This window comes from Salvelinus alpinus, chromosome 13, assembly GCF_045679555.1.
Source record: "Salvelinus alpinus chromosome 13, SLU_Salpinus.1, whole genome shotgun sequence".
Taxonomy (NCBI): domain Eukaryota; kingdom Metazoa; phylum Chordata; class Actinopteri; order Salmoniformes; family Salmonidae; genus Salvelinus; species Salvelinus alpinus.
In genome coordinates this window covers 10,311,254-10,335,359 of record NC_092098.1, presented here as the reverse complement: position 1 = coordinate 10,335,359, position 24,106 = coordinate 10,311,254, and the positions used below count along the sequence as shown (strand labels likewise).

The window sequence follows — 24,106 nt, the reverse complement described above, 5'->3', positions numbered from 1 at the left end:
TGTAGTATCAGTTTACTGTTTTCAAGCAGTCGGTTTGGAAATGGTTCTAGGTTTATAACAGGTAGTGGCTCTTGTTCCTGTAGTTTTGAATGTCCTAGGGGGAACATACAGTGGAATGAAATAAACGTATGCACTGATTAGAGATCTGCGTAATGTAGTGATGTTTTAGACATTGCTATTGGGGCGTGCTTTATCAGCGTGGGTCGATTAGGGTTGCGGTTACAGAACCCCCGTCACCCAGCCCCCTATTGCCCTCTCCCCCGTCCCACCAAAGCACCCTTCTCTCCCCCATTTAGCGCGTCTGCGACCACCCAAATCAACCAACCAGATTTGCGCAGTCCGCTGGTTTGGGGCTTCGACTGAGAATGGGGAGGAGCGTCAGAGGAATCAGTCAAGGTAGCAGCAGGCATCGTCTCTGTCCTATTGTCATGCTAATCCGAGGTAGTGGAGTGTTGTCCATCACCAGCGCTCAACAGTTTGAATGAGACAGCACACAAAGGTTAGTTGTCGTCTTCTGAACAAAGAAATCTCAGAAGTTATCAAAAGTTTGGAGAAACCTATCAGTTGCTGCAAGAGACAGAGTAGATGCGCATCTGTTTCACCCAGCGCCGCGTTCTCTCATCTTCCAGGCGAATAACCTTTTTTTTTCTTTTTTACCAGTCGTTCGGTTCATCTTTCTCGAACTCCGGTTTGTTTCATTGTTCAAATATAGGCATGGTTCAGTTGGGTTACTTGTCTTTGTGAAAGAGTTGCCCGCAAAATAGGCTATATTCTTATTTTATTTTTAAGAATAAATGTATGGATGTTTTCCAGCTGAATTGCTCGGAAAATCAGAGTGCGCTTTCCTTAAGTACTTTTCGTAAAGTACCGTTTCCCCGAAGTGGTTTGATAGCCTACTCCTTCGGATTTTTTTATTTTTATTGTAGGCTAATAGGCCTACTTAATTCGAAGAATATGCCGATAATTTGATCACTTGTGTTTGCTGTTTTCTGATATGATTGGGAGATAACAGAAATGCATTGCAGAGTTTAAAGAGAAGTCAAGCTGGCTGCGCATTGGACCCCTAATTATGACACCTCTGAGTAACCAAGTCCTTATCAGTCATTATGTGGCTAATCAACTAGACAAAAAGTTCTACTTTTCTCAGAAGGGGCTAAGAATCTGTGAAAGAGTGATTCCCTAAGCCTTGGGTGTTTGGTCATATGAGGTACAGTACCACAACGCCATCCTCTGTAGTATACATATTTTTAATAAGTTGTTACACATGTTTATTTTTATTTTTAGAAAAACGTGTTAGAGGTCTTATCAGTTAGTAATATACAGTGGTGTAAAGTACTTAAGTAAAAATACTTTAAAGTACTACTTAAGTAGTTTTTTGGGGATATCTGTACTTTACTATTTATATTTTTGACAACATTTACTTTAACTTCACTACATTCCTAAAGAAAATAATGTACTTTTTACTCAATACATTTTACTTGACACCAAAAGTACTCATTACATTTAAGAATGCTTAGCAGGACAGGAAAATGGACCAATTCACACACTTATCAAGACAACACATTGTCATCCCTTCTGCCTCTGATCTGGCGGACTCACTAAACGCATGCATCTTTTGTAAATGACGTCTGAGTGTTGGTGTGTATCCATGGCTATCCATACATTTAAAAACAAGTAAATGATGCTGTCTGCTTTGCTTAAAAGAAGGAATTTGAAAGTGTATACTTTTACTCTTGATACTTAAGTATATATGAGCAATTACCCTAAAACCAGAGGGTTTTACTCAAGTAGTATTTTACTTTTACTTGAGTAACTTTCTATGAAGGTATCTATATTTTTACTGAAGTATGACAATTGGGTACTTTTTCCACCACTGGTAATATACAGCCCACTATATTATTACACAAAGTAACCCTAGATCCAGTGTAAGGCTTGTCGTTTAACACACGCACACACAAACATTGAGTAGAACCCACATGTGTAGGAGGCATCCTATGTGAATTGAGATTCCCTGAAGAAAGAAATCCTCTGTCTGTTTTTGCTCTGCCTTGCTGCCCTGTTGTCTGGTGTTGGTTTAAAAGCCCCCTACTCCTCGTATGAGGGAAAGCTGTTTTAGGTGGCCAGAGCAGGGCCAACTCATGCTGATGGATTGTGGGTTGTAGCTGATTGTATAAAAGGATCCCCCACTTCCTGAAGAAACCTCCTCTAGCCATCAGCCTGGCGGAGCAGGAAACCTTGGATTATCAGACCCAAAGACTCGTGTGTGTGCGTACATCTGTACGTGCTTGTGTGTGTTTGGGGGAGGGGAGTAGTACATCTCTGTCAGAGCCCCAGTCTCAGAGAGTAAATATAGCTGAAATCATCAAAGTGTGTACCAGACCGCTCAGTTCAATGACATAGATAAAGGGTAAACAGCATATTGATTCAGGGACAAAGAGCAGCCTTCTCAGCCATCCATTGTTTGCCCACAAAAGTGAGGTGAACTTTGTTTCCATCTCAGATATCATTAATGCTGGAGCCTGAATTCTTTCCCTGGGATCTGTTTTCCTAGCAAGGCTGTCTCGACTCACGTGATCAGAGAGGGAGATCTGACACCCTGGTCTGGACAGGAGGCTGTTTTAAATGCAGTATTCACACAGTTTATTTCTGGCTGAGTTTGATTGGTTTTCTCAGATGTTTTATATTCCCGGGGGGTTGAGACCTCACGTTGTTTGGATAAGAAAATCCAGCAGTTGTATTGGAAGGGGGGGGCGGCGGCGCTCGGGGGGGCTCTGTGTGGCTGTCCAAGTGGGTGTTTGAGTGAGAAAGACACAGAGGAGAACCAATCAGCAAAAAAGCACAGCCCCCTTTATTATCAACGCATCATGCTGACATGATCAAAACAGCTTTTCCAGACTCTGAAGTCAGGAGGACTTTGAATTAGGCGTCAGCCAGACTACTGTATTCCTACTCTGTAAGGTTTTCTCATTTAGCTGCTCTGCTCCAGACTGTGTTGGAGAGCAGAGGGTATTTTGTAGTGTGCTCTATATACTGACTGGTCTGAGGTGTCGTGACAGTATCTTATACTGCTCTCTTCATTAAACAATGTGTTTTATTTGGATATTGATGTAATCGGCGGAAACTCAGTAAAGCTCTCCTCCAAGAAGCATTCTCGTGTGTGTGTGTATTCACGGGTAGGGGAGTTGATTTGAGTTTGACAATTATTTTAATGGGAAGCTCTGAGGAGTCCATTTTTACATAACCATGTAGTCATTACTGTGTGAAGGTGTGTGCATGGCTGTGTTCAATATATTCTACAAAGTACTCCCCTGAATGTGTGTGTATTTGTGAGAGAGTGCAGTTCTAACTGTGTTTGTTGTTTTCCCAGGGTACACTCTGTCTAGGTGAATCCTACTTCTTCCACTTTAACCACCCAGAGGAGGCCAGTCGAATGAAGAGCATGCTGCCCCAGAAGAGTCCTGTCACCACAATGGGCTATGGCTCAGGTAGGAACCTCTCTCCACCACAACCCCGAAGACAACACACAACCACTTACCCCCATTTCTCTACTTCCCCCATACCTACTGCAATTCTCCCCTGTCTATCCCCCTTGTCCCCTTGCATGAGGAACCTCCAGATGTGCCAAGGTGTCAGTGTGATTGATGTGTGTTATGGAAGTGGTTCTCAGAGTCCAGAATGTGCTTGTTCTCTGTCTTTCTGTCCGTCTCTCTGACACTGTAGTTATACTCTTCAGCTAAATGATTATGTACACAGCCAAAGTACTTTGGTCAAACTGCCCATGTAAGGTATAAATAAATGGAAGACCACCACATCCTCCGCTATGCAGTGTGAGTTTATCCGCTGCGAAAACAAATGACAGCATGTAAGCGCAGATAAACAAAGTCTGAGGCCAGCCAGCCCAGTTGGCCTCAGAGCATGCAGGGCCCGGTTCTGTGGGAGGAAGGGGTGTGCTGACAGAGGTGCTCAGGGTCCAGGCTGTCCCACAGTGCTAGAAAGTACAAAGGCATTCTGGCCCGTCTTGCTCTGCCAGCATTTTTCCATTTTTAGAAGAAGCTTTCCTTAACCACAGACTCTGTGTTTGTGTTGGGCCCAGAACCGTCTGAGGGGAGTTCTTCGCTGGTTTTTCCCTCCTTAGTCAGCACATTGCAGGGGGCTGATCACTGTTTGGCTATTAGATCCCACTGTCTGATTGCCTCAATCTCGCTCAGCTCAGGTGTTAGGCTTGAAGTAGGGTGTTTATAAGAGTGCTCCAAGACCGGATCCTAGATCCACATTAACGAGAGTTCTATTCATCTGATGTTTCCGCAGACTGTGTGAAGACTGAGCACAGCAATGGCGGCTCAGTGGGTGGCACCGTGATGAGGGGCTCCCGTTCGAAGGCGGAGCTGCAGGACTTGATGGAGACTCTGCAGCGCAGGAAGAGTGCTCTGGAGGCTAGCCTGAGGGCCAGCGCAGAATCTACCCGCACCTACCTCAGCCTGCCTCCTCCCAGCCCTGTGTCCCCCACTGCCCACAGGAGCTCCGAGCGCCCCCTCTCCTCCAGAGGCCTCCCCTACATGACCAGCAGCAGCATGCCCCCCTCCCCTCGCCAGGGCGAGCGCCCTCTCAGCCCCAACCCGCCATACACACGCTCACGCCACCAATCACAGGACAGCCTGCTCCTCTCTAACTCCTCTGATGGTCGCCGCCCCCCTGTAGCCAGTTCTATGCTGTCCATGTGGAATGGCTCCTCTTCCTATGGGGAGCCTGCCCCCCGCCCACCTCGGGGCCACAGCGGTGCGGCCAGCATGCCCTCCAGCCCTCGTCTAGGCCGCAGGCTATACGCCCAGGGCCGGAACGTGGACAATGGTATGGACCCTGCACCACGTCAGAGGAAGTACTCTACAGGGTCACTCAACGGTCTGGGCTCTACCCACAGCCGCTCTCTACCACGCCTCCACCGGTCGGCCGACTCCCCGGCTCTGTCCCTGCCACCACGCCGCTCCATAGTCTCCCACCGAGGGGAGAAGGTTTCTGTGTCCTTCTCCTCCAAGTCGAGGCGCAGCCTGTTTTCTCTGGAGCGGCCGCCAGATGTGACTGTGCCAGCCACAGCCAGTGTACCGGGTACTCCCCGCCGGGCCAGCCTGGCCTCTCTGGGCTGTGAGCTGGAGGGAGGGGGCCTGCAGGGCTCCTCACCCTGCCTGGACCTGGGCCTGGGCGAGAGGAGGCTGTCCTTTGGGAAGGGGGGACTGGGGCCGAGATCGAGGAGGGGCAGCATCAGCTCTCTGAATGGGAAGGAGGAGCTGAGAGACTACCACATGCACCAGAGAGATGAGAGGCTCAGAGAACAGGAGGTGCAGAGACTGGTGAGAGAAGCAATTATTTCACTCCTATTCATTATTATTCTGCCATGATAAAATCCTGCTTTTATTATTCAGTCTAGAGTTTAATGTAGAAGCTTCTGATTGTGTGACTGCGACACTTGGTTTCATTCTGCCAGTTCATCTGGTCCCCAGTCTCTTCACTAGGGACTGTTATGAAAACATGAAAGTGTTTATGGGGCTTTGATTTCAGCTTCTGTTACTTGAGAAGGCTAATTGGATGTTCTGACTAGTTCTCACCATGTTTCACAAGCCCCCTGTTTAATTGACTGAACACGCACTCACTCCTGCTGTAAAGAGATGGAAGCCATTCAGACTGGTACGCCATAAAACCAGTTGGTCAGACTGGTTAAAACTCCTTTGAACGCTGCGTTCCTCAGAAAATCACTGGATACAATTTTGCACGTCAAAATCCCTTTAAAAATGTGGTTTCTCTGTTTTTATGGGTTGTTTGATCGTGCTTATGGGTGATCACATGATCACATTGTGTTGACGAAAGACTGTAAATAGATGAAACCACCCATCTACGAAATAATTGGATCCCAGTTTCACAATCTGAGTGGTATATTGGCTGTATACGTGACTGTGTTGACCACTGTGTGTGGCTGTATACTGTCTGGCTGTATACGTGACTGTTTCTCCCCGTCTGTGTGTAGGAGCGCCAGCGACTGGAGACCATCCTGAGCCTGTGTACTGAGCTGGGCCGTGTGGAGCGGGACCAGAGAGGCTTGGCCGTCTCCGACCTGCAGAAGATCAACAAGGAGCTGGAGAAGTTGCAGGTGTCTGATGATGAGTCGGTGTTCTCCGACTCCCCTGGCAGCGTCAGCGGCACCGCCCTGGAGAACGGCTTTGGCACCAGACCCGAGGGATACCAATTGGCAGAGGAGCGGCAGGTCCGCGAGCGCCATCACAGCGGGCACAGGGATGCCAGGGCTCAGTCACCTGCTCTCAGCCTGCGCAGCAGTGCCCCCTCACCCTCCCCTCGCCACAGAGCCAAGGTAAGGCCTGGGGGACATGTCTTACATTGTCCCGAGACCGGAGGTCTTTCCTTTCTAACCCTTTCAACACTCAAACAAGCACTTCAATATACACAGACAAACATGTGGGGCACACATACTCACACACTGAAAAGTGTATAGAAAAAGTGTGTTGGGGGGGGGGTATAAAAAGGAACCAGGAATTCTGGGTATGGGAGTGATATATCAAAGCATCTGCATGACACAGTATTTCCTGACATAGCTGCGTGTGTTCACCTATGACAGAGTGAATGTAAATACACGTATTACGTTTTTAGTCATTTTAAAGTACACTGCATCACGAAATGTATGTGGACTCCTGCTCGTCGAACGTCTCATTCCAAAATAATGGGCATTAATATGGAGTTGGTCCCCCCCTTTGCTGCTATAACAGCCTCCAGTCTTCTGGGAAGATGTTGGAACATTGCTGGGGGGACTTGCTTCCATTCAGCCATAACAGCATTAGTGAGGTCGGGCACTGATGTTGGGCGATTAGCCCTGGTTCGTAGTCGGCGTTCCAATTTATCCCAAAGGTGTTTGATGGGATTGATGTCAAGGCTCTGTGCAGGCCAGTCAAGTACTTCCACACCGATCTCGACAAACCATTTATGTATGGACCTTGTTTGTGCATGGGTGAATTGACACTCAAACTGTTGCCACAAAGTTAGATTTTTATTTATTTAACCTTTATTTTAGAGGTTACCTAGCCAGTTAGAGGTTACCTAGCCAGCTACACTTTCAAACAAAGTCAACAACGCAGCCACTGCTAGCTAGCCTATTTCACCAGCCAGCAGTACTATATCATTTTAGTCAATAAGATTTTTTGCAACGTAAGCTTAACTTTCTGAACATTCGAGACGTGTAGTCCACTTGTCATTCCAATCTCCTTTGCATTAGCGTAGCCTCTTCTGTAGCCTGTCAACTATGTGTCTGTCTATCCCTGTTCTCTCCTCTCTGCACAGACCATACAAACGCTTCACACCGCGTGGCCGCTGCTACTCTAACCTGGTGGTCCCAGCGCGCACGACCCACGTGGAGTTCCAGGTCTCAGGCAGCCTCTGGAACTGCCGATCTGCGGCCAACAAGGCAGAGTTCATCTCAGCCTATGCTTCCCTCCAGTCCCTCGACTTCTTGGCACTGACGGAAACATGGATTACCACTGATAACACTGCTACTCCTACTGCTCTCTCCTCGTCTGCCCACGTGTTCTCGCACACCCCGAGAGCTTCTGGTCAGCGGGGTGGTGGCACTGGGATCCTCATCTCTCCCAAGTGGACATTCTCTCTTTCTCCCCTGACCCATCTGTCTATCGCCTCCTTTGAATTCCATGCTGTCACAGTTACCAGCCCTTTCAAGCTTAACATCCTTATCATTTATCGCCCTCCAGGTTCCCTTGGAGAGTTCATCAATGAGCTTGACGCCCTGATAAGTTCCTTTCCTGAGGATGGCTCACCTCTCACAGTTCTGGGTGACTTTAACCTCCCCACGTCTACCTTTGACTCATTCCTCTCTGCCTCTTTCTTTCCACTCCTCTCCTCTTTTGACCTCACCCTCTCACCTTCCCCCCCTACTCACAAGGCAGGCAATACGCTTGACCTCATCTTTACTAGATGCTGTTCTTCCACTAATCTCATTGCAACTCCCCTCCAAGTCTCCGACCACTACCTTGTATCCTTTTCCCTCTCGCTCTCATCCAACACTTCCCACACTGCCCCTACTCGGATGGTATCGCGCCGTCCCAACCTTCGCTCTCTCTCCCCCGCTACTCTCTCCTCTTCCATCCTATCATCTCTTCCCTCTGCTCAAACCTTCTCCAACCTATCTCCTGATTCTGCCTCCTCAACCCTCCTCTCCTCCCTTTCTGCATCCTTTGACTCTCTATGTCCCCTATCCTCCAGGCCGGCTCGGTCCTCCCCTCCTGCTCCGTGGCTCGACGACTCATTGCGAGCTCACAGAACAGGGCTCCGGGCAGCCGAGCGGAAATGGAGGAAAACTCGCCTCCCTGCGGACCTGGCATCCTTTCACTCCCTCCTCTCTACATTCTCCTCTTCTGTCTCTGCTGCTAAAGCCAATTTCTACCACTCTAAATTCCAAGCATCTGCCTCTAACCCTAGGAAGCTCTTTGCCACCTTCTCCTCCCTCCTGAATCCTCCTCCCCCTCCTCCCCCCTCCTCCCTCTCTGCTGATGACTTTGTCAACCATTTTGAAAAGAAGGTCGACGACATCCGATCCTCGTTTGCTAAGTCAAACGACACCGCTGGTTCTGCTCACACTGCCCTACCCTGTGCTTTGACCTCTTTCTCCCCTCTCTCTCCAGATGAAATCTCGCATCTTGTGACGGCCGGCCGCCCAACAACCTGCCCGCTTGACCCTATCCCCTCCTCTCTTCTCCAGACCATTTCCGGAGACCTTCTCCCTTACCTCACCTCGCTCATCAACTCATCCTTGACCGCTGGCTACGTCCCTTCCGTCTTCAAGAGAGCGAGAGTTGCACCCCTTCTGAAAAAACCTACACTCGATCCCTCCGATGTCAACAACTACAGACCAGTATCCCTTCTTTCTTTTCTCTCCAAAACTCTTGAACGTGCCGTCCTTGGCCAGCTCTCCTGCTATCTCTCTCAGAATGACCTTCTTGATCCAAATCAGTCAGGTTTCAAGACTAGTCATTCAACTGAGACTGCTCTTCTCTGTGTCACGGAGGCGCTCCGCACTGCTAAAGCTAACTCTCTCTCCTCTGCTCTCATCCTTCTAGACCTATCGGCTGCCTTTGATACTGTGAACCATCAGATCCTCCTCTCCACCCTCTCCGAGCTGGGCATCTCCGGCGCGGCCCACGCTTGGATTGCGTCCTACCTGACAGGTCGCTCCTACCAGGTGGCGTGGCGAGAATCTGTCTCCGCACCACGTGCTCTCACCACTGGTGTCCCCCAGGGCTCTGTTCTAGGCCCTCTCCTATTCTCGCTATACACCAAGTCACTTGGCTCTGTCATATCCTCACATGGTCTCTCCTATCATTGCTATGCAGACGACACACAATTAATCTTCTCCTTTCCCCCCTCTGATAACCAGGTGGTGAATCGCATCTCTGCATGTCTGGCAGACATATCAGTGTGGATGACGGATCACCACCTCAAGCTGAACCTCGGCAAGACGGAGCTGCTCTTCCTCCCGGGGAAGGACTGCCCGTTCCATGATCTCGCCATCACGGTTGACAACTCCATTGTGTCCTCCTCCCAGAGTGCTAAGAACCTTGGCGTGATCCTGGACAACACCCTGTCGTTCTCAACTAACATCAAGGCGGTGACCCGTTCCTGTAGGTTCATGCTCTACAACATTCGCAGAGTACGACCCTGCCTCACGCAGGAAGCGGCGCAGGTCCTAATCCAGGCACTTGTCATCTCCCGTCTGGATTACTGCAACTCGCTGTTGGCTGGGCTCCCTGCCTGTGCCATTAAACCCCTACAACTCATCCAGAACGCCGCAGCCCGTCTGGTGTTCAACTTTCCCAAGTTCTCTCACGTCACCCCGCTCCTCCGCTCTCTCCACTGGCTTCCAGTTGAAGCTCGCATCCGCTACAAGACCATGGTGCTTGCCTACGGAGCTGTGAGGGGAACGGCACCCCCGTACCTTCAGGCTCTGATCAGGCCCTACACCCAAACAAGGGCACTGCGTTCATCCACCTCTGGCCTGCTCGCCTCCCTACCTCTGAGGAAGTACAGTTCCCGCTCAGCCCAGTCAAAACTGTTCGCTGCTCTGGCACCCCAATGGTGGAACAAACTCCCTCACGACGCCAGGTCAGCGGAGTCAATCACCACCTTCCGGAGACACCTGAAACCCCACCTCTTTAAGGAATACCTAGGATAGGATAAAGTAATCCTTCTAACCCCCCCCCCCCCCTTAAAAGAGTTAGATGCACTATTGTAAAGTGGTTGTTCCACTGGATATCATAAGGTGAATGCACCAATTTGTAAGTCGCTCTGGATAAGAGCGTCTGCTAAATGACTTAAATGTAAATGTTAAATGTAAATTTCACTAGGCAAGTCAGTAAAGAACAAATTCTTATTTACAATGACGGCCTGCCCCGGCCAAACTCTAACAACACTGGGCCAATTGTGCACCGCCCTATGGGAATCCCAATCACAACCGGTTGTGATACAGCCTGGAATCAAACCAGGGTCTGTAGTGACGCCTCTAGCCCCGAGATGCAGTGCCTTAGACGACTGCGCCACTCGGGAGCCCAGAATGTTGGAAGCACAGAATCATCTAGAATGTCATTGTATGCTATAGCGTTAAGATTTCCCTTCACTTGAACTAAGGGGCCTGGCCCGAAACATGAAAAACATTCCCGAACCATTATTCCTCCTCCACCAAACATTAGTTGGAATTATGCATTAGGGCAGATAGATGACTCTGGGTTTGGCGGATGCCAGGAAAAGCTGTCGGACTACCAGATGGTGAAGCGTGATTTATCACTCCAGAGAACGCGTTTCCACTGCTGCAGAGTCCAATGGCGGCGAGCTTTACACCATGCCGCTTGTGTGCGGCTGCTCAGCCATGGAAACCCATTTAATGAAGCTACCGACAAACAGTTATTGTGCTGACGTTGCTTCCAGAGGCAGTTTGGATCTCAGTAGTGAGTGTTGCTACGCGCTTCAGCACTCGGCAGTCCCGTTCTGTGAGGATTTGTGGCCTACCACTTTGCGGCTGAGCCGTTGTTGCTCCTAGACGTTTCCACTTCACAATAACAGCACTTACCGTCGAACGGGACAGCTCTAGCAGGGCAGGAATTTGACAAACTGACTTACTGGAGAACTCAGTGACTTTCCAGCAAGGCTATTCTATTGCCAATGTTTGTCTATGGAGATCGCATGGCTATGTGCTCGATTTTATACACATGTCAGCAACGGGTGTGGCTGAAATAGCCGAATCCACTAATTTGAAGGGGTGTCCACATACTTTTGTATATATAGTGTACACTGAGTTTGTTATATGATATGATATGTAGATATTTATTTTTTTACTCAAACCATCTGTGGGCCGGATTGGACCGGATCGCGGGCCAAACCGGCCTGCAGGCTGTATGTTTGACACCCCGGCATTAGAGGGTATGTGAGTACACAAGGTAGTGGAAACTATGTAGCCCTGTGGGGGTTGAGGTATGCAGCAGTGTTGCTGAAGATATAAGGAGTCCTCCTGATATATACTATACTTTCCATGTAGGGCTGTATTTAAACACAAAGTACACCTCCACTGGTTCCTCTGTCTTCCACCAGGAGCTTAGTCTGACTCTGCACCTAACCCCAGTCCCAGTTTCAGTCCCAGTGCAACTATTAGAGTTATATTATCGCTGTAAAACTGTGGCATTTTTCCACTCTAGAGCAGTAATGACTTAATGCTGTGTTTGGTTTTAATGGAGTTCTCTGGGGAATAGTTCAGTTACAGCCCTAAGTCAGTTACAGCCCTATCTGAAAGGAGGGGGAGCAGGAAATGACTTAAACCCCAGTGGAATAACTGTGTGTGTGTGTGTGTGTGTGCGCGCGCATACGGTGTGAGAAGTATTTCTCCAGATGTTTTCTTTAATATTACAGTACTTACAATACCCAGTACCTGCTTTGTAGCTGATATTAATATTTATACCATTTCAATAGAAAATCATACTACCTTTTTAATTTGGGAGAAAAAAAATATTTTGGGGCCTACTTTATTCCCTGACTACCAGATTAGCATTACATTTCATTGCATGTAGAGAATACATTTCCGATACCATTTGTTACGGCTGAGGCAGACACCCATTAAAGACACAAGTTATTGAACCTCCCAATCCACTCTTCTTCCGACTCACATTCCTGAGCCTTGGCAGTGGAACAGTGGAACAGTTAGTGAAATACCGTCTCTGAAACAGCCCATAAATCGCAGGACTGCAGTCTGCCTGCCACATGAGGTTCAGACCGCTGTCGACCAGCACTACTTTAGGCTCCTAGGTGGAGTAGGAATCCGATATTGTAGAGACACATCGTCAGATACAGCATGTGGCTGAATGTGTGTGGATTAGACCTGGGGCTGATGAGAAGGAGCGGGTGTTCTGATTCTGTCTGGTGGCAGCAGCCCTCTCTGACTGATAGAGGAGATGACTACGGCTTGTACACTAGAGTCCTTCTGATGTAGCAGAGTATGAGTAACCCAGTCCCTGTTCTGCTGAAGGACTTGGGTTTCCTCTGCGTTACAGACACGAGGCAGGAGCATTAGCCCACCCCACCATCACTCACAGCAATCTGCGGCAGCTCCATCTCACCGACGTACTATGGCAACAAATGAGAAGGAATTATAGGATGTGAAGAAAACATTAAAAACATTTTTTCCCCCCATACCTCTGTGTACAACAGTGGATATCTTTAAACAAGAGGCATGATCCTGGCGTGGGCCTTTTATGATAATTTAGACATGACATCATCAGTGTTGACGGTAACACACATTGTGAGTAGATGCGGTAGTTTGTGGACTAATGATGGTTCCGTAATATCACCAGCAGCAGGCTGCGGAGGATGTGCATCTGAAACAGGAAGTGAGCCGTATTGAGGAGGAGAGGATCCAGGTGCTGAACAACGTAGAGGAGGTGGAGCAGAAGATCAAAGACCTGGACAACCAGATGGAGGAGTCCATCAGAGAGGTATGCAGCGCACGCCATGGGATTGTGAACGGAGCTGCACGCATGCTGGGTGTTTGATGTTTGTGTCAGTGGGAGTTAATGTTGACTTGTGTGTGTTTATGAGTTGGAATTCTTTGTGGAGTTAGGAAATGAATGTTTACAGTTGTGGCTGGGTAATGATACTAGTGGGGGTTAGCGCTTGTATCTGGCTTTTGGGAGCAAATTATCTAGAGTTATGGATCATTGTAATTAAAAGTTGCGTCGGTCAGTGGGATAATGTTACCTGTGTGTGTGTGGTATGCAGATGGAGGTAGAGCGGGCTCTGCTGGAGGGGGAGCAGGTCTCTGAGATGGCTCTGCTACAGAGGGAGAAGGAGGTACTGGACCAACTCAATGAGAAGATTGGCAGCACTGACAAGACTGCCCTCACAGAGAAGTCCCAGGTAAGTGCAGCAGACGTTGTCCAGCCCTGAGTTGGATGCCATTGCTCTCAGACACAGGGAACGTGAGGGGGAGAGACGGACAGAGAGACAAGAGTATGTGGGAGTCGGGATGTCAGTGGTAAGAATCTGACTAGGAGGAGTCCACAGGTCTGAATACAGTAGAGCAGTCCAGTCCACAGGTCTGAATACAGTAGAGCAGTCCAGTCCACAGGTCTGAATACAGTAGAGCAGTCCAGTCCACAGGTCTGAATACAGTAGAGCAGTCCAGTCCACAGGTCTGAATACAGTAGAGCAGTCCTTCCTCTTTTTTTTCTTTCTACATCCCTCCACTTTGTTTCCTCTCTCCCTTCACTAACACTCTCTTTCCTCTCTCTGTTGTTGTGTGCGCATGTGTGCGTGCGCACTTGCGCATATGTTTTAGTGTGTGTATGCATGTGTGCGTGCTTTTGTGTCTGTGCGTATGTGCCTATGCATTTGTGCGTGTGTGTGTGTCCACGACTATGCAGGAGAAAGCCCTGCTCGATGCTGAGAGGGTAAAAGTAGAGAGGCTGGCGGAGCTTGTCTCTGAGCAGAGGACCCAGCTGGACAACTGTCCCGAGGCGCTCAAGGAGCAGCTTCAGCAGCAGCTCTCCAGGGTCAGTAAGACACAACAACAAACTCCTAACTGGTCCCTCGTCCTCCGCAGTTAATATGGCCTCCGTTCTCCCTTTTAACATGTTGTTTCTGCTTCCCTCGCTCCTCCTCCTCGTAATTCACCCTCTTCCATGTGTTTGCTTTTGCGTTCTATTTCTGTGGTGCACAGAATCCTCCTCTTTGGCCATCCGCTCCCTTTTCTAAATGTCCTCGTATCCCCCCCTGCCTCACTCAGACAGCTCCTTTTCTAGTTCTTGGTTTCCCTTGATGGTCTCTCCCCTATGATTCAGACCGAGATAGCCAAGTAGGGAAAGTGCAGTGACTTGAATGATGTGCTCAGAGAGTAGATGCATGTTGTTATCCAGCGAATGCATTTAACTGGCATTACAGGATAAATGGAGTTCATTCCTGTGGTCCGTTTGTCTGTAAAATGGAAATGTATTTGTCTGTCTGTGTTTAAATCCTCCACACACTGACCCACTTAAAGCCAGTGCATTCTCTATCTTATATGATGTGCGTGTGTGCGCTGTCTGTCAGGATGTGGAGGTACTGGAGGCTGAGAGGAAGTGGTTTGAAGACCTGGAGTTCCAGCAGCTGGAGAGAGAGAGTCGTCAGGACGAGGAGAAGGAGGGTCGGAACCAGCATTTACTGCGAGAGATAGCAGATTACCAGCGTAGTACTGTCATGCGCAAGGAGAGACTCCTGACCCTGAAGAAGCAGTCAACACAGATTACCCAGCAGTCTCAGCGAGAGAAGGACAGCTTTCTGAAAGAGAAGAACAACCTGCTCCTCATGCTTCAGAGGGTAAGAAGGTTTTTGGTTACTGGTTTTGTTTTGTATCTGACTGCCTGCCCCGCTGTTTGACTGACAGTCTGTGTGTCTCTAGGAGAGGGAGAACCTGGCCTCACTGGAGAGGAAGTATGCTGAAGTGACTGGAGGGCAGGCCTTCCCTAACAACCCTGTTGCCATGAAAGAGGTATATTGTACAATTCATTCACTACTCACAGTGCATACTGTATGTCTGACCAGCAGAGGGCAGCTGTGTCTGTACTAAGAGCCCTTCAGTGCATGACTGGAATTCCTAACAACAGAGGAAGTTGCCTTATAAAACCACCACTTTCAATGAATGTAAAGCTTTTATCATTTCCATATGTTTCTGTTCTGGTCTCTGCAGCACTTCCGCTCTCTGGAGGAGAGGAGGCGGGGCAGTAAGGAGAACTCCCACCTCAGTGACAATCTCCGTAAGAGGAGCCAGCAGCCCCTCAGTCACTACAGCAGCTCCACACTGGGCCGCAGCCTGTCCTCTAAGGTGAGAATGGGGGACCAACCTCCCCATTGCACATCATTGAAATATTGATTGTTAATGCCATTGAATGCCAGAGTCCCCTCATCTGATTACTGGAGCTTTGGGTTCGAGAGACACTTACCAGGTCATGATCTCTCTCTCTCTCTCTGTTGTGTCTGTCTGTCTACTCTGCAGTCCCACGTGCCCCTGTCCCAGAGCTCCAGCTGTGGTAGTGCCATCCCCCGGGGCCTCTCTGTCTCTCCCAGAGATCTGGAATCTCAACGCCTGCTCAAGGGTGAGCCAAAACCATTGTTTTGTGAACACGATATCGGTGTCTACTCCAAAGTTTTAAACTTCTTTTAGGTTTTCTTAGTAAGTAAATGATGCCTCTAATGAAGTACTGTCTAGAAGGAAACTGTTAGTTGGAGGAAAGGAAACTTTCTCTTTTGAAGTTTTATTCTGAGCTTTCTTTATTTTCATCTAGCAAAGCCATCGTATTATCTCTGTCTCTCTCTGCCCTTTTCTCTCATCATCCCTGGATTCCCTGCCTCGCTCCCTAACCCACTGCCTGTTTCTCACCGCATGCTAGCTACATGCTGCAGGGTTAGACATGTGTAGCTTTCCCTGTCTTGTGTGACCTGGTCCACATTACAGGTCAGTCTGTTAGTTAACACATCCTTTCCTCCAGTTTCCATCAGAATCGGTCTGAGCAGTAATGACATGTTCAGGATCCTCTGCTCTGATGATGTTTCCAGCAGGAAGGAACAAGAGACTTTGGAAACAGTTCTGAGAGGGTTGAAAGACCATGCCCATTTCAGTGTTATGAGGGAAATATACTATTTGTGTTCCAGCAATGACCTCGGACCAACTGCAATCAAGTTGTGACTGTTAACCAGCAACAAACCTTTTTACATCTTCCATCTAATCTGATAAAAGACTTTAGAAAGAGTATGTCTGTCTGTGTGTCCGTCTGTCTCTCAGCAGGCCACAGCCACCTGTACGTGAGTGAGGACAGACAGAGACTGGTTGACCTGTGTAGCAGGACCGTCTCAGAGTCCAACGTCTTCCTGGACTCCTTCCACTACGCAGACAACGGCCATGCCTTCGACACGCTCAGCGTGGACAGCTCTGACAGCATGGAGACCAGCATCTCTGCCTGCTCCCCAGACAACATCTCCAGGTGAGAGAGAGAGCGTGAACTGTTCACATAGGACTGTGGTTCAAGCAGGACCATTGATAGCTCAATGTGACATTAGTTGAAAATAGCATTAAAAAAAATTCTAGAGGAGAGCTGGGTGACATGGCCGTAAGAGACATTTTATGAATTAGAGAGATGTGACTCAGCATCATGCCATATGTATGGTTCTTTCCTGTGAGGGAGGGCTGAGGGGGAGGGAGGGGTGTGGCTGGTGCAGGAGTGTCAGGTCACAAACACATCTGTGCTCTCAGGGAATTGGCCCGACCACCTGTTAGAGCATTGTGGGAACCCAAACCATCAGTACTGTTACTGTGTCACTGGGATAGTGCCAGGATGCTGAAGCTAATGTAAGTAAAGGGCTTGCTTGTGTGTGTCGGTGCTTGCTCAGGTTGTCTGTTGTAGAGAGGAGGCCGTGTTTGTTCAAACCAAAAGTGCTGTGTTGCATCCTTTTTGAGTGAAAAAGTGTGTTTGCGACTTGTGTGTGATTGTTTAATGGCAGTTCTTGTCGGAAGGAATGAGTTGGATGAAATCAGTTCAACTCTCTTGACAAAAGTTGATTATGCTCATTGGTTACGCTTGACAACAGACACGTTGTTCTGCAGAGTGTTTGGGATTTTCCATTTGACGTCACGTTCTTCCAAGCGAAACCTATGCGACTCATTCTAAATCTTCACGATAGTCTTGTTACAATGGTAAATCTATATTTATATCTATCGCTGCCGATGTTGTTTGGGTGTATCGTGATAGTCCTGTACAATCTGTATGTCGTTATACGTTTTGTCGGTGAGGAGACAACGTGGCTTCACCAGACGTTGTCCAGCTGTCTCACAGCCAGTTTTACCAGCAGAAGAGGTGTGCTTTCTGCATGTTACTAATCCTGTACACTACACAACAGCTCTGAGAGTTACCACTGGTTTAGTGTGTCAATGTGATCTTGGGCAGTCCGTACATTATTTACAGGACAGAAAAACATGAGAGAAAATGTAATGTCTATACGTTGTACGTGATGGGATTTATGACTGATGCAGAGGTGCAGTGTTAGTGTTAACTTTATAGTAAAGGCCCTAGTCTGGGATTTCACTCACACTTAATCGGTTCCAGGATGGACAGTACTTTCCTGGTGAGAGTGTGTCCTCTTCCTTGATGTGTGTTTCTGGTTCTCTTTTTTTCCAACAGTGCCAGCACATCCAACGTAGCAAAGATTGAAGAGATGGAACGTTTGTTACGAGAGGCCCAGGCTGATAAGAATCGTCTCCTTGAGCACAGGGTAATGAAGCCTTCATAAGCAACCCCATCTCTACCTGTGTTTGTGTGTGAGAGAGACCATGCTGTAACTATCGTTGTGTGTAGGAGCGTGAGATGGAGGTGCGCAGGCAGGCCCTGGAGGAGGAGCGGCGGAGGAGGGAGGACCTGGAGAAGAGACTGCAGGAGGAGACCAACAGGAGGCAGAAGATGATCGAGAGGGAGGTGAAGCTACGTGAGAAACAGAGGGCACAGGTGGGAGAAATAGAATGGGCCAAGAATCACAATACCAATCATTCTACTTATCAATTTAGAGATTTTTTTTGTATTTTGTATTTTTTTGTATTTTGGTCCCTTAAAGATGCATTCTTAAGATGGATCTTAAGCACAACAAATTTATAGCATATTGCATGACTTGGATTCGTAACATAAAACACGAAAATCCTTGAATTTTAACCACATTCAACTGAACATAAATCCATCATTTCAATGCTCACTACATTAAATCATACATTTAAAAGCCCATTTCATGGAGAATGTTACTGACAGGACTATATGTCAACTTACTTTGAAGAGATCGTGGTTGGGTCTAAATAGGCGTTTGGCGATTGGTAGGCAAAATTCATAGTACTTTAACTGCCATTTCCCGAAAAGTCAGACCCTTCCCACAGACCGACACATTTCTCTCAGCTTCAGACGCATCTGCATTCACCACATTTGGTGTAGTTATTCTAGATAACATTAATAACATACGTTATTCTAGATAACATTTTCTTTGTGAAAATGCTGGCAAAAATGTATTTTACAGATAGAAAGAATGAAAAAAAGTATTTATCCACAATCTTCTCTGGACATGTCTGGTCCTCTGGAGTGTCTTAATTAACAAAATGAAAATGAAAAATGTAGGCTGACTTTATCCTGTGTTCAGAAAAACAGATTTGCGGTACATGCAAATATGTGCATATTTAATGTGTATGTATATATATATATATATATATCCTCTGTTGCATGTTTTTATATTTCAGAAAAGTAGTAATATAGGGTAACCAGCCTGTCCCCAGAAATGTCCCTGATTAGCCCTTAAAAAGAGAAATGCTATTTTTCACAGATGCACATCTTAAATCAGGTTACAGATCAGTTACGTACTCTAAAAATAAAGTTCCTGAAGTATCCTTTTGGGGTTCTTCAAACTGTGGGGGAACCCCTATAAGTACTTTGAATAACCCTTTCAAAAGGGTTCTTTTAAAGAACCACTTTTAATGGATCCTCCAATAACCTTTTTGAAGAACCTTTTGGGGTTAATTTTTTAACCACCCCCTCCCCATTTATTATTAATAATACGCATAACAAATACACAATATTTTAGTTCTCAGTGTTTTTATTAGGATTTTAGTGGCAAAGCAGAATAAAAAAATCACAATATGAGGTAAACTCTAAGCAGAACCCCAAGTCCAATGGTTATATCCTCTGGCTTGTTGATGTTCTCCGTATCCATAGCCAGAATGATTTTGCATGGTGATCGAACAGGTTTCCTGTTATATTCATCAGAGGTGTAGGGAGGGTGAAGTCTGTGAATCCCCAAAATAGTAATTACACAGATGTTTAACAAAACATGCACACGACAGTATTCATACCTTAGTTTTAGTGGTGAATGTGAATGAACAAAAACTGTTTTTGATAATGGTCTTCATACACATACCTTGTCCATAATGTAGAGGCCTATGGGATATTCATTGACGAGGTATGGGAGGAGGATGGTAATTGTGATCTGCATTACATACCAATTTACATACCTTTTGTATGCCTCCTTGTCTGTATACCTGCAGACAGAGAAAAGTGAGCAGTTCAGTCATCTGCACCCAATACAGCTAGCCTTCAACATATTCTTATAGCCTACTCTAACCTCTTTGTTGATTGATATCCATTGAATTACGTCCATCTTCTGTTTTAGAAAGATTTGCACAAATATGAAAAGATAGCTGGTATCATCATAAAACAATATACATTGAGATCATACAAGCGTCAAATCTTACCTTAAATTGAAGAGATCTTTACATTGTTCAGTTGTCTCCACCTGCTGTCCTTTCAAATCCAAACGTTTCAGTTGGGCAGTTAGGTTCCTGCAAGAACCCCCTCCTATGGGTATCTTAATCGGGATCCCTTGTTGAACCCCACATTTAGTTTGTGTAGTTATTGGTTTTGTCTACATTCAACTGGTAAGAGATCATTGTGATATGAATAGGGGGGGAATATTACCCTATTAGGTTGGTGTGTCTGGCCTTAAATAGACAAGATTCAAGACAATTTGAAATAAAAATGTCTAGCAGATCTTCAACGTGATTGTAGCTGTTAACCGTTGGCTCAACACAGACTAGACACCTGTGACCCCTGACCCTTGTCCCCAGGCCCGGCCGATGACACGCTACCTCCCTCAGAGGAAGGATGACTTTGACCTCCATGGTCACATCGAGGCAGCTGGACACAACCCAGACAACTGCTACCACCTGGCCATCACCGATAAAACCTGCAGAGGGTTCCTGGTCAAGATGGGTGGCAAGATCAAGACCTGGAAGAAACGCTGGTTTGTCTTCGACCGGAACCGCAGGACCCTGGCCTACTATGCAGGTGATTAGAACTTCTATTCTCTCTCTTTCTCCCTCTTCTCTGTCTGTTGCGGCTGTAATTGGTAGATCAATCAGAGCGCTGAAAGAAAAGCAGAAACGGTATCGTCGTCAGGCTATGCTGCTTTGCTCTGGAAATCTAGGAAGTGCTTTGATTTATGTCATGTTTTTGTTTCACCGCCCAATAACATAGTCATTCCAACGGTATGTGCTCTGTTCCAGACAAACACGAGGCCAAGATGAAAGGAGTCATCTACTTCCAAGCCATAGAAGAGGTTTACTATGATCATTTAAAGAATGCACACAAGGTAAGGTACAAATTATTAACACGTTTAAAGTATCTAGTATCCTTGTTTTAAGGTAAGAAGCACCATTTTTCTTAAACTAGACTGGACATTTGTTTTTTTTCTCCCTCTCTTGCACCCTCACAGAGCCCGAACCCATCGCTGACGTTCAGCGTGAAGACCCATGACAGGGTGTACTACATGGTGTCTCCCTCCCCTGAGGCCATGCGCATCTGGATGGACGTCATCGTCACCGGGGCTGAAGGATACATGCATTTCATGGTCTGAACCCCCCCCCCCCCCCCCCCTCTCAGGAGCTCTTACCACATTCTGACCACAGACTCTCAGTTGACAAATCAACAGGAAATATCCTCTCCTCCAGTTCCATCGCTGCCTCAAAGACAAAGCAATGTGACTGGTCAGGATTGAGAATCTGTGACCCGAGCACAATACCCTCCTGGTTTATACCTTTACAACCACTTTCATTTCGGTCTCACTTCAGTGAGCCCACCGCTCTCCTCCTTCTCCGGGACTGATGTGATGGTAATCTGATACTTCAGTTTGGCAGGGAATTACTTCCTCTGGAGGATTAGGTGCCCAGTGTTGCTTGTTCATTTGGAAATGACAATCTAGGAAGATTCAAATACTTATCGTTTTATGTGTGAGAAGCCTTTTGGCACAATCACATGGTTTACCCTCATGATATTTTGGGACCGTTAATGACCCCGAGTCGCTGTCTAGGGTGTATTATGCAGTCTGATAGGCTAACAGTGTACTAGAGGTTATTGTCTCGTCCTTTTCATCATCCAAGTTGAGCCGGCTGTTGATTGGTCAACCAAAAGCTCTCCATCTGTTTTCCTTCCAGCTGGACAGTCTCTTTTTCTCCCCCTCATGTGCCAAACCTTCCGGGGGACTGTCTAGCATCTGCACAGACTGAGAGGACAATGGCGCCCTCCATTGTAAAAGCCAAGGTGATGCACATAACTGATATGCATCTTTTGTACCTTACTGTTGCTCAGGAACGTGGGGTCAAGAGGGGAAATCCTAAAACGACAGAGACTTGAAGGGTTTGAAAAGTACCTCTCTCATCACTATGTACCAAAGACATACTTATTTGTATGTAAATCATGTAAATGGAACCTAAAGGTTCTGCGAAGGAATACTTACAGGGTGTGGAAGGCGTTGACGATCTGTGTGCATGTATATACATTTAGTGTGCGCCACACAGCTAAATAAGTTGGCAAAAACATTCCAGGGCACTTAAAATACTAGTTTAAAAAAAATGTCTTAATGGAACATGGCATTGTATATTGTGCCTTTATGTAAGTCCGTCTTATGACAGGTTGTGTAATATCAGGCTACCAGTGGGCTGGGTGCAGCTCCCTACCCAATGAATGGGCTCATTAATTTCGGGAAAGTTTTAGAAGGCCTTGCATTGCTCCTATTGTAAAGCACCATGTGATATTGGATGTCATTGATGTCCTTAGCATAGAGTTGGTCTGTTTTTAGTTATTACACAGTCTCTGTAAGACCTGTAGCGCTATAATAGTTACTGCTTTTAAAATGACTTTTTTGAGGTCACAAATAATGGAACATGTATTTATATTGGTTTAATTGTATCTGCTCTTTTTTTTGTTTGACAAATATCTAAATATGTGTCAGTAGTATGTGCATGTTGAACATACACATCAGCCATTTGTGTTAAACCAAAGAGCAAAGCAATCTCCAGTGTTCTGGAATGATTATACTGAAGTCAAAATAGAAAAGAAAAATGTGATTCTACTTATTTGACCCAGTTATCTTAGCTGATGTATTTTTAATTACTGTGATCAAAAATGTATTATTCTTTTAAGATCCAATGATACTGAAATGGCTCCCTCACTCACTGTGAGCTCATAGGTAGCAAGTAGTTACATGGTCAATGAGGTTACTGGGAGAGTGCACACGAGACCAAAGGGCCTTCTCTGACAGTGTTGAGGTGACAGTTGATTAGCTCATAGGACATTTTTCACAGTGTTATGAAGGGGACTGACTAGCTCTTTGTGACCAGTTGACCTGTCAAGCAGGAACCCTCATGCTCGGCCTGTGTGACTACACAGTATGGACACACTTCAAGTATTTTCCATATGTGTACCAAGGAAACAATCACTTTTTTATGCATTTTAAATATATATACATTTGGTATTTTTATATGAACAGTGCTAATTCAAATGTTATTTTTAATCCTGCATGTTTTTTTTTATACAAATGTAAGAATAAATCATATACGTTTACTAATTTGTTTCATGTTACTATTTCTATTCCAGTATATTTATGTTTAAATACTAAATATATTGTAACCGGGTAAATATTCGACATGTAATGTTTTGTTGTATATTGTAGATTATACAGTGTAGCCGGTTAGTTATGGTGATATATCAAATGCCACTGTCACAGGTGTTACATTGCTTTTACACTAGCTAACTATGCCGTTCAACAGCGGTCTTCTTAACTCATGTGAATGGGTGACCTAATTTGCACACTCCTACATGGCCAAGAATAACCATCTGGTGCACACTAATTAGACAATTTCTCTCTGCTTAACCACATACAGATAATACATGAGGAATTAGGGAATGATTGGCTGCTTTTTGTTACTGATTTTTGTGGGGGATGGAGATTGGGCGGGGGTAGTCTGCAGAATGTACCCAGACAGAGACCACACCCATCAGATAAGACTGACTCAGTTTTTCTTCACTGCACAAACTAGATGTATCCTTTTTTTAACATTTATATTTTGTATTTAAAATGTGCAGGTACAGTTGTTATACTATTATGCAATATTAAGCAAACTGACACATTTGAAGTGATAAACTAGGTGGTTCGAGCCCTGAATGCTGATTGGCTGAAAGCCGTGGGATATCAGACCGTTTACCACGCGTATGACAAACATGTATTTTTACTGCTCTTATTACGTTGGTAACCAGTTTATAATAGCAATAAGGCACCTCGGATGTTTGTGGTATATTGCCAATATATCACGGCTAAAGGCTGTATACAGGCAGGACACGTTGCGTCGTGCCACACACCCTCAGGCTTTATTGCTTAAATATACATCCAAGCATTGTAAGATGCATAATATTACAGAAATCATCCTATTCATGTGTTCATAAATGGGATGAGTGTGCACGTTGGGGCCCTTATTCATTAATCGGACCCCCCCACTCTCCAAGCCCTTTCATTGGTTGACCTAGTAGGGTTGGCATGGAGACACTGTAAATTAAGCATGCTAAATTAGGTTCTAAAGGAGCTCATCCTTTCTTTTGAGGCAGAGGCAGACAAACACACACACAGAGACGTTACTCTGAATTACCCAAGTGCATTGTGGGGATGGTAATTT

The 24,106-nt window shown here is 46.3% G+C and overlaps 1 protein-coding gene across 10 annotated transcripts; it reads left to right on the top strand.

Annotated features, from left to right (window-relative positions):
• Nucleotides 1-365: 365 nt before the first annotated feature.
• phldb2a (pleckstrin homology-like domain, family B, member 2a) lies at nt 366-23,004 on the top strand. Of its 10 annotated transcripts, none has more exons than XM_071337817.1 (17): nt 366-499; nt 3,368-3,485; nt 4,309-5,345; nt 6,017-6,358; nt 12,906-13,043; nt 13,327-13,464; nt 13,971-14,099; nt 14,635-14,901; nt 14,984-15,073; nt 15,272-15,406; nt 15,578-15,677; nt 16,364-16,562; nt 17,757-17,847; nt 17,931-18,077; nt 20,228-20,447; nt 20,666-20,751; nt 20,875-23,004. In XM_071337817.1, the coding sequence occupies exons 1-17, from the start codon at nt 482-484 to the stop codon at nt 21,013-21,015; spliced, it is 3,396 nt and encodes a 1,131-aa protein (XP_071193918.1). In that variant the 5' UTR covers nt 366-481; the 3' UTR covers nt 21,016-23,004. The 10 variants fall into 10 exon arrangements, with proteins under 10 accessions (XP_071193918.1, XP_071193921.1, XP_071193919.1 ...); XM_071337820.1 differs by having other exon boundaries at nt 12,903-13,043; nt 16,367-16,562; nt 17,931-18,047; XM_071337818.1 differs by having other exon boundaries at nt 12,903-13,043; nt 16,367-16,562.
• The last annotated feature ends 1,102 nt before the right edge of the window (nt 23,005-24,106 follow it).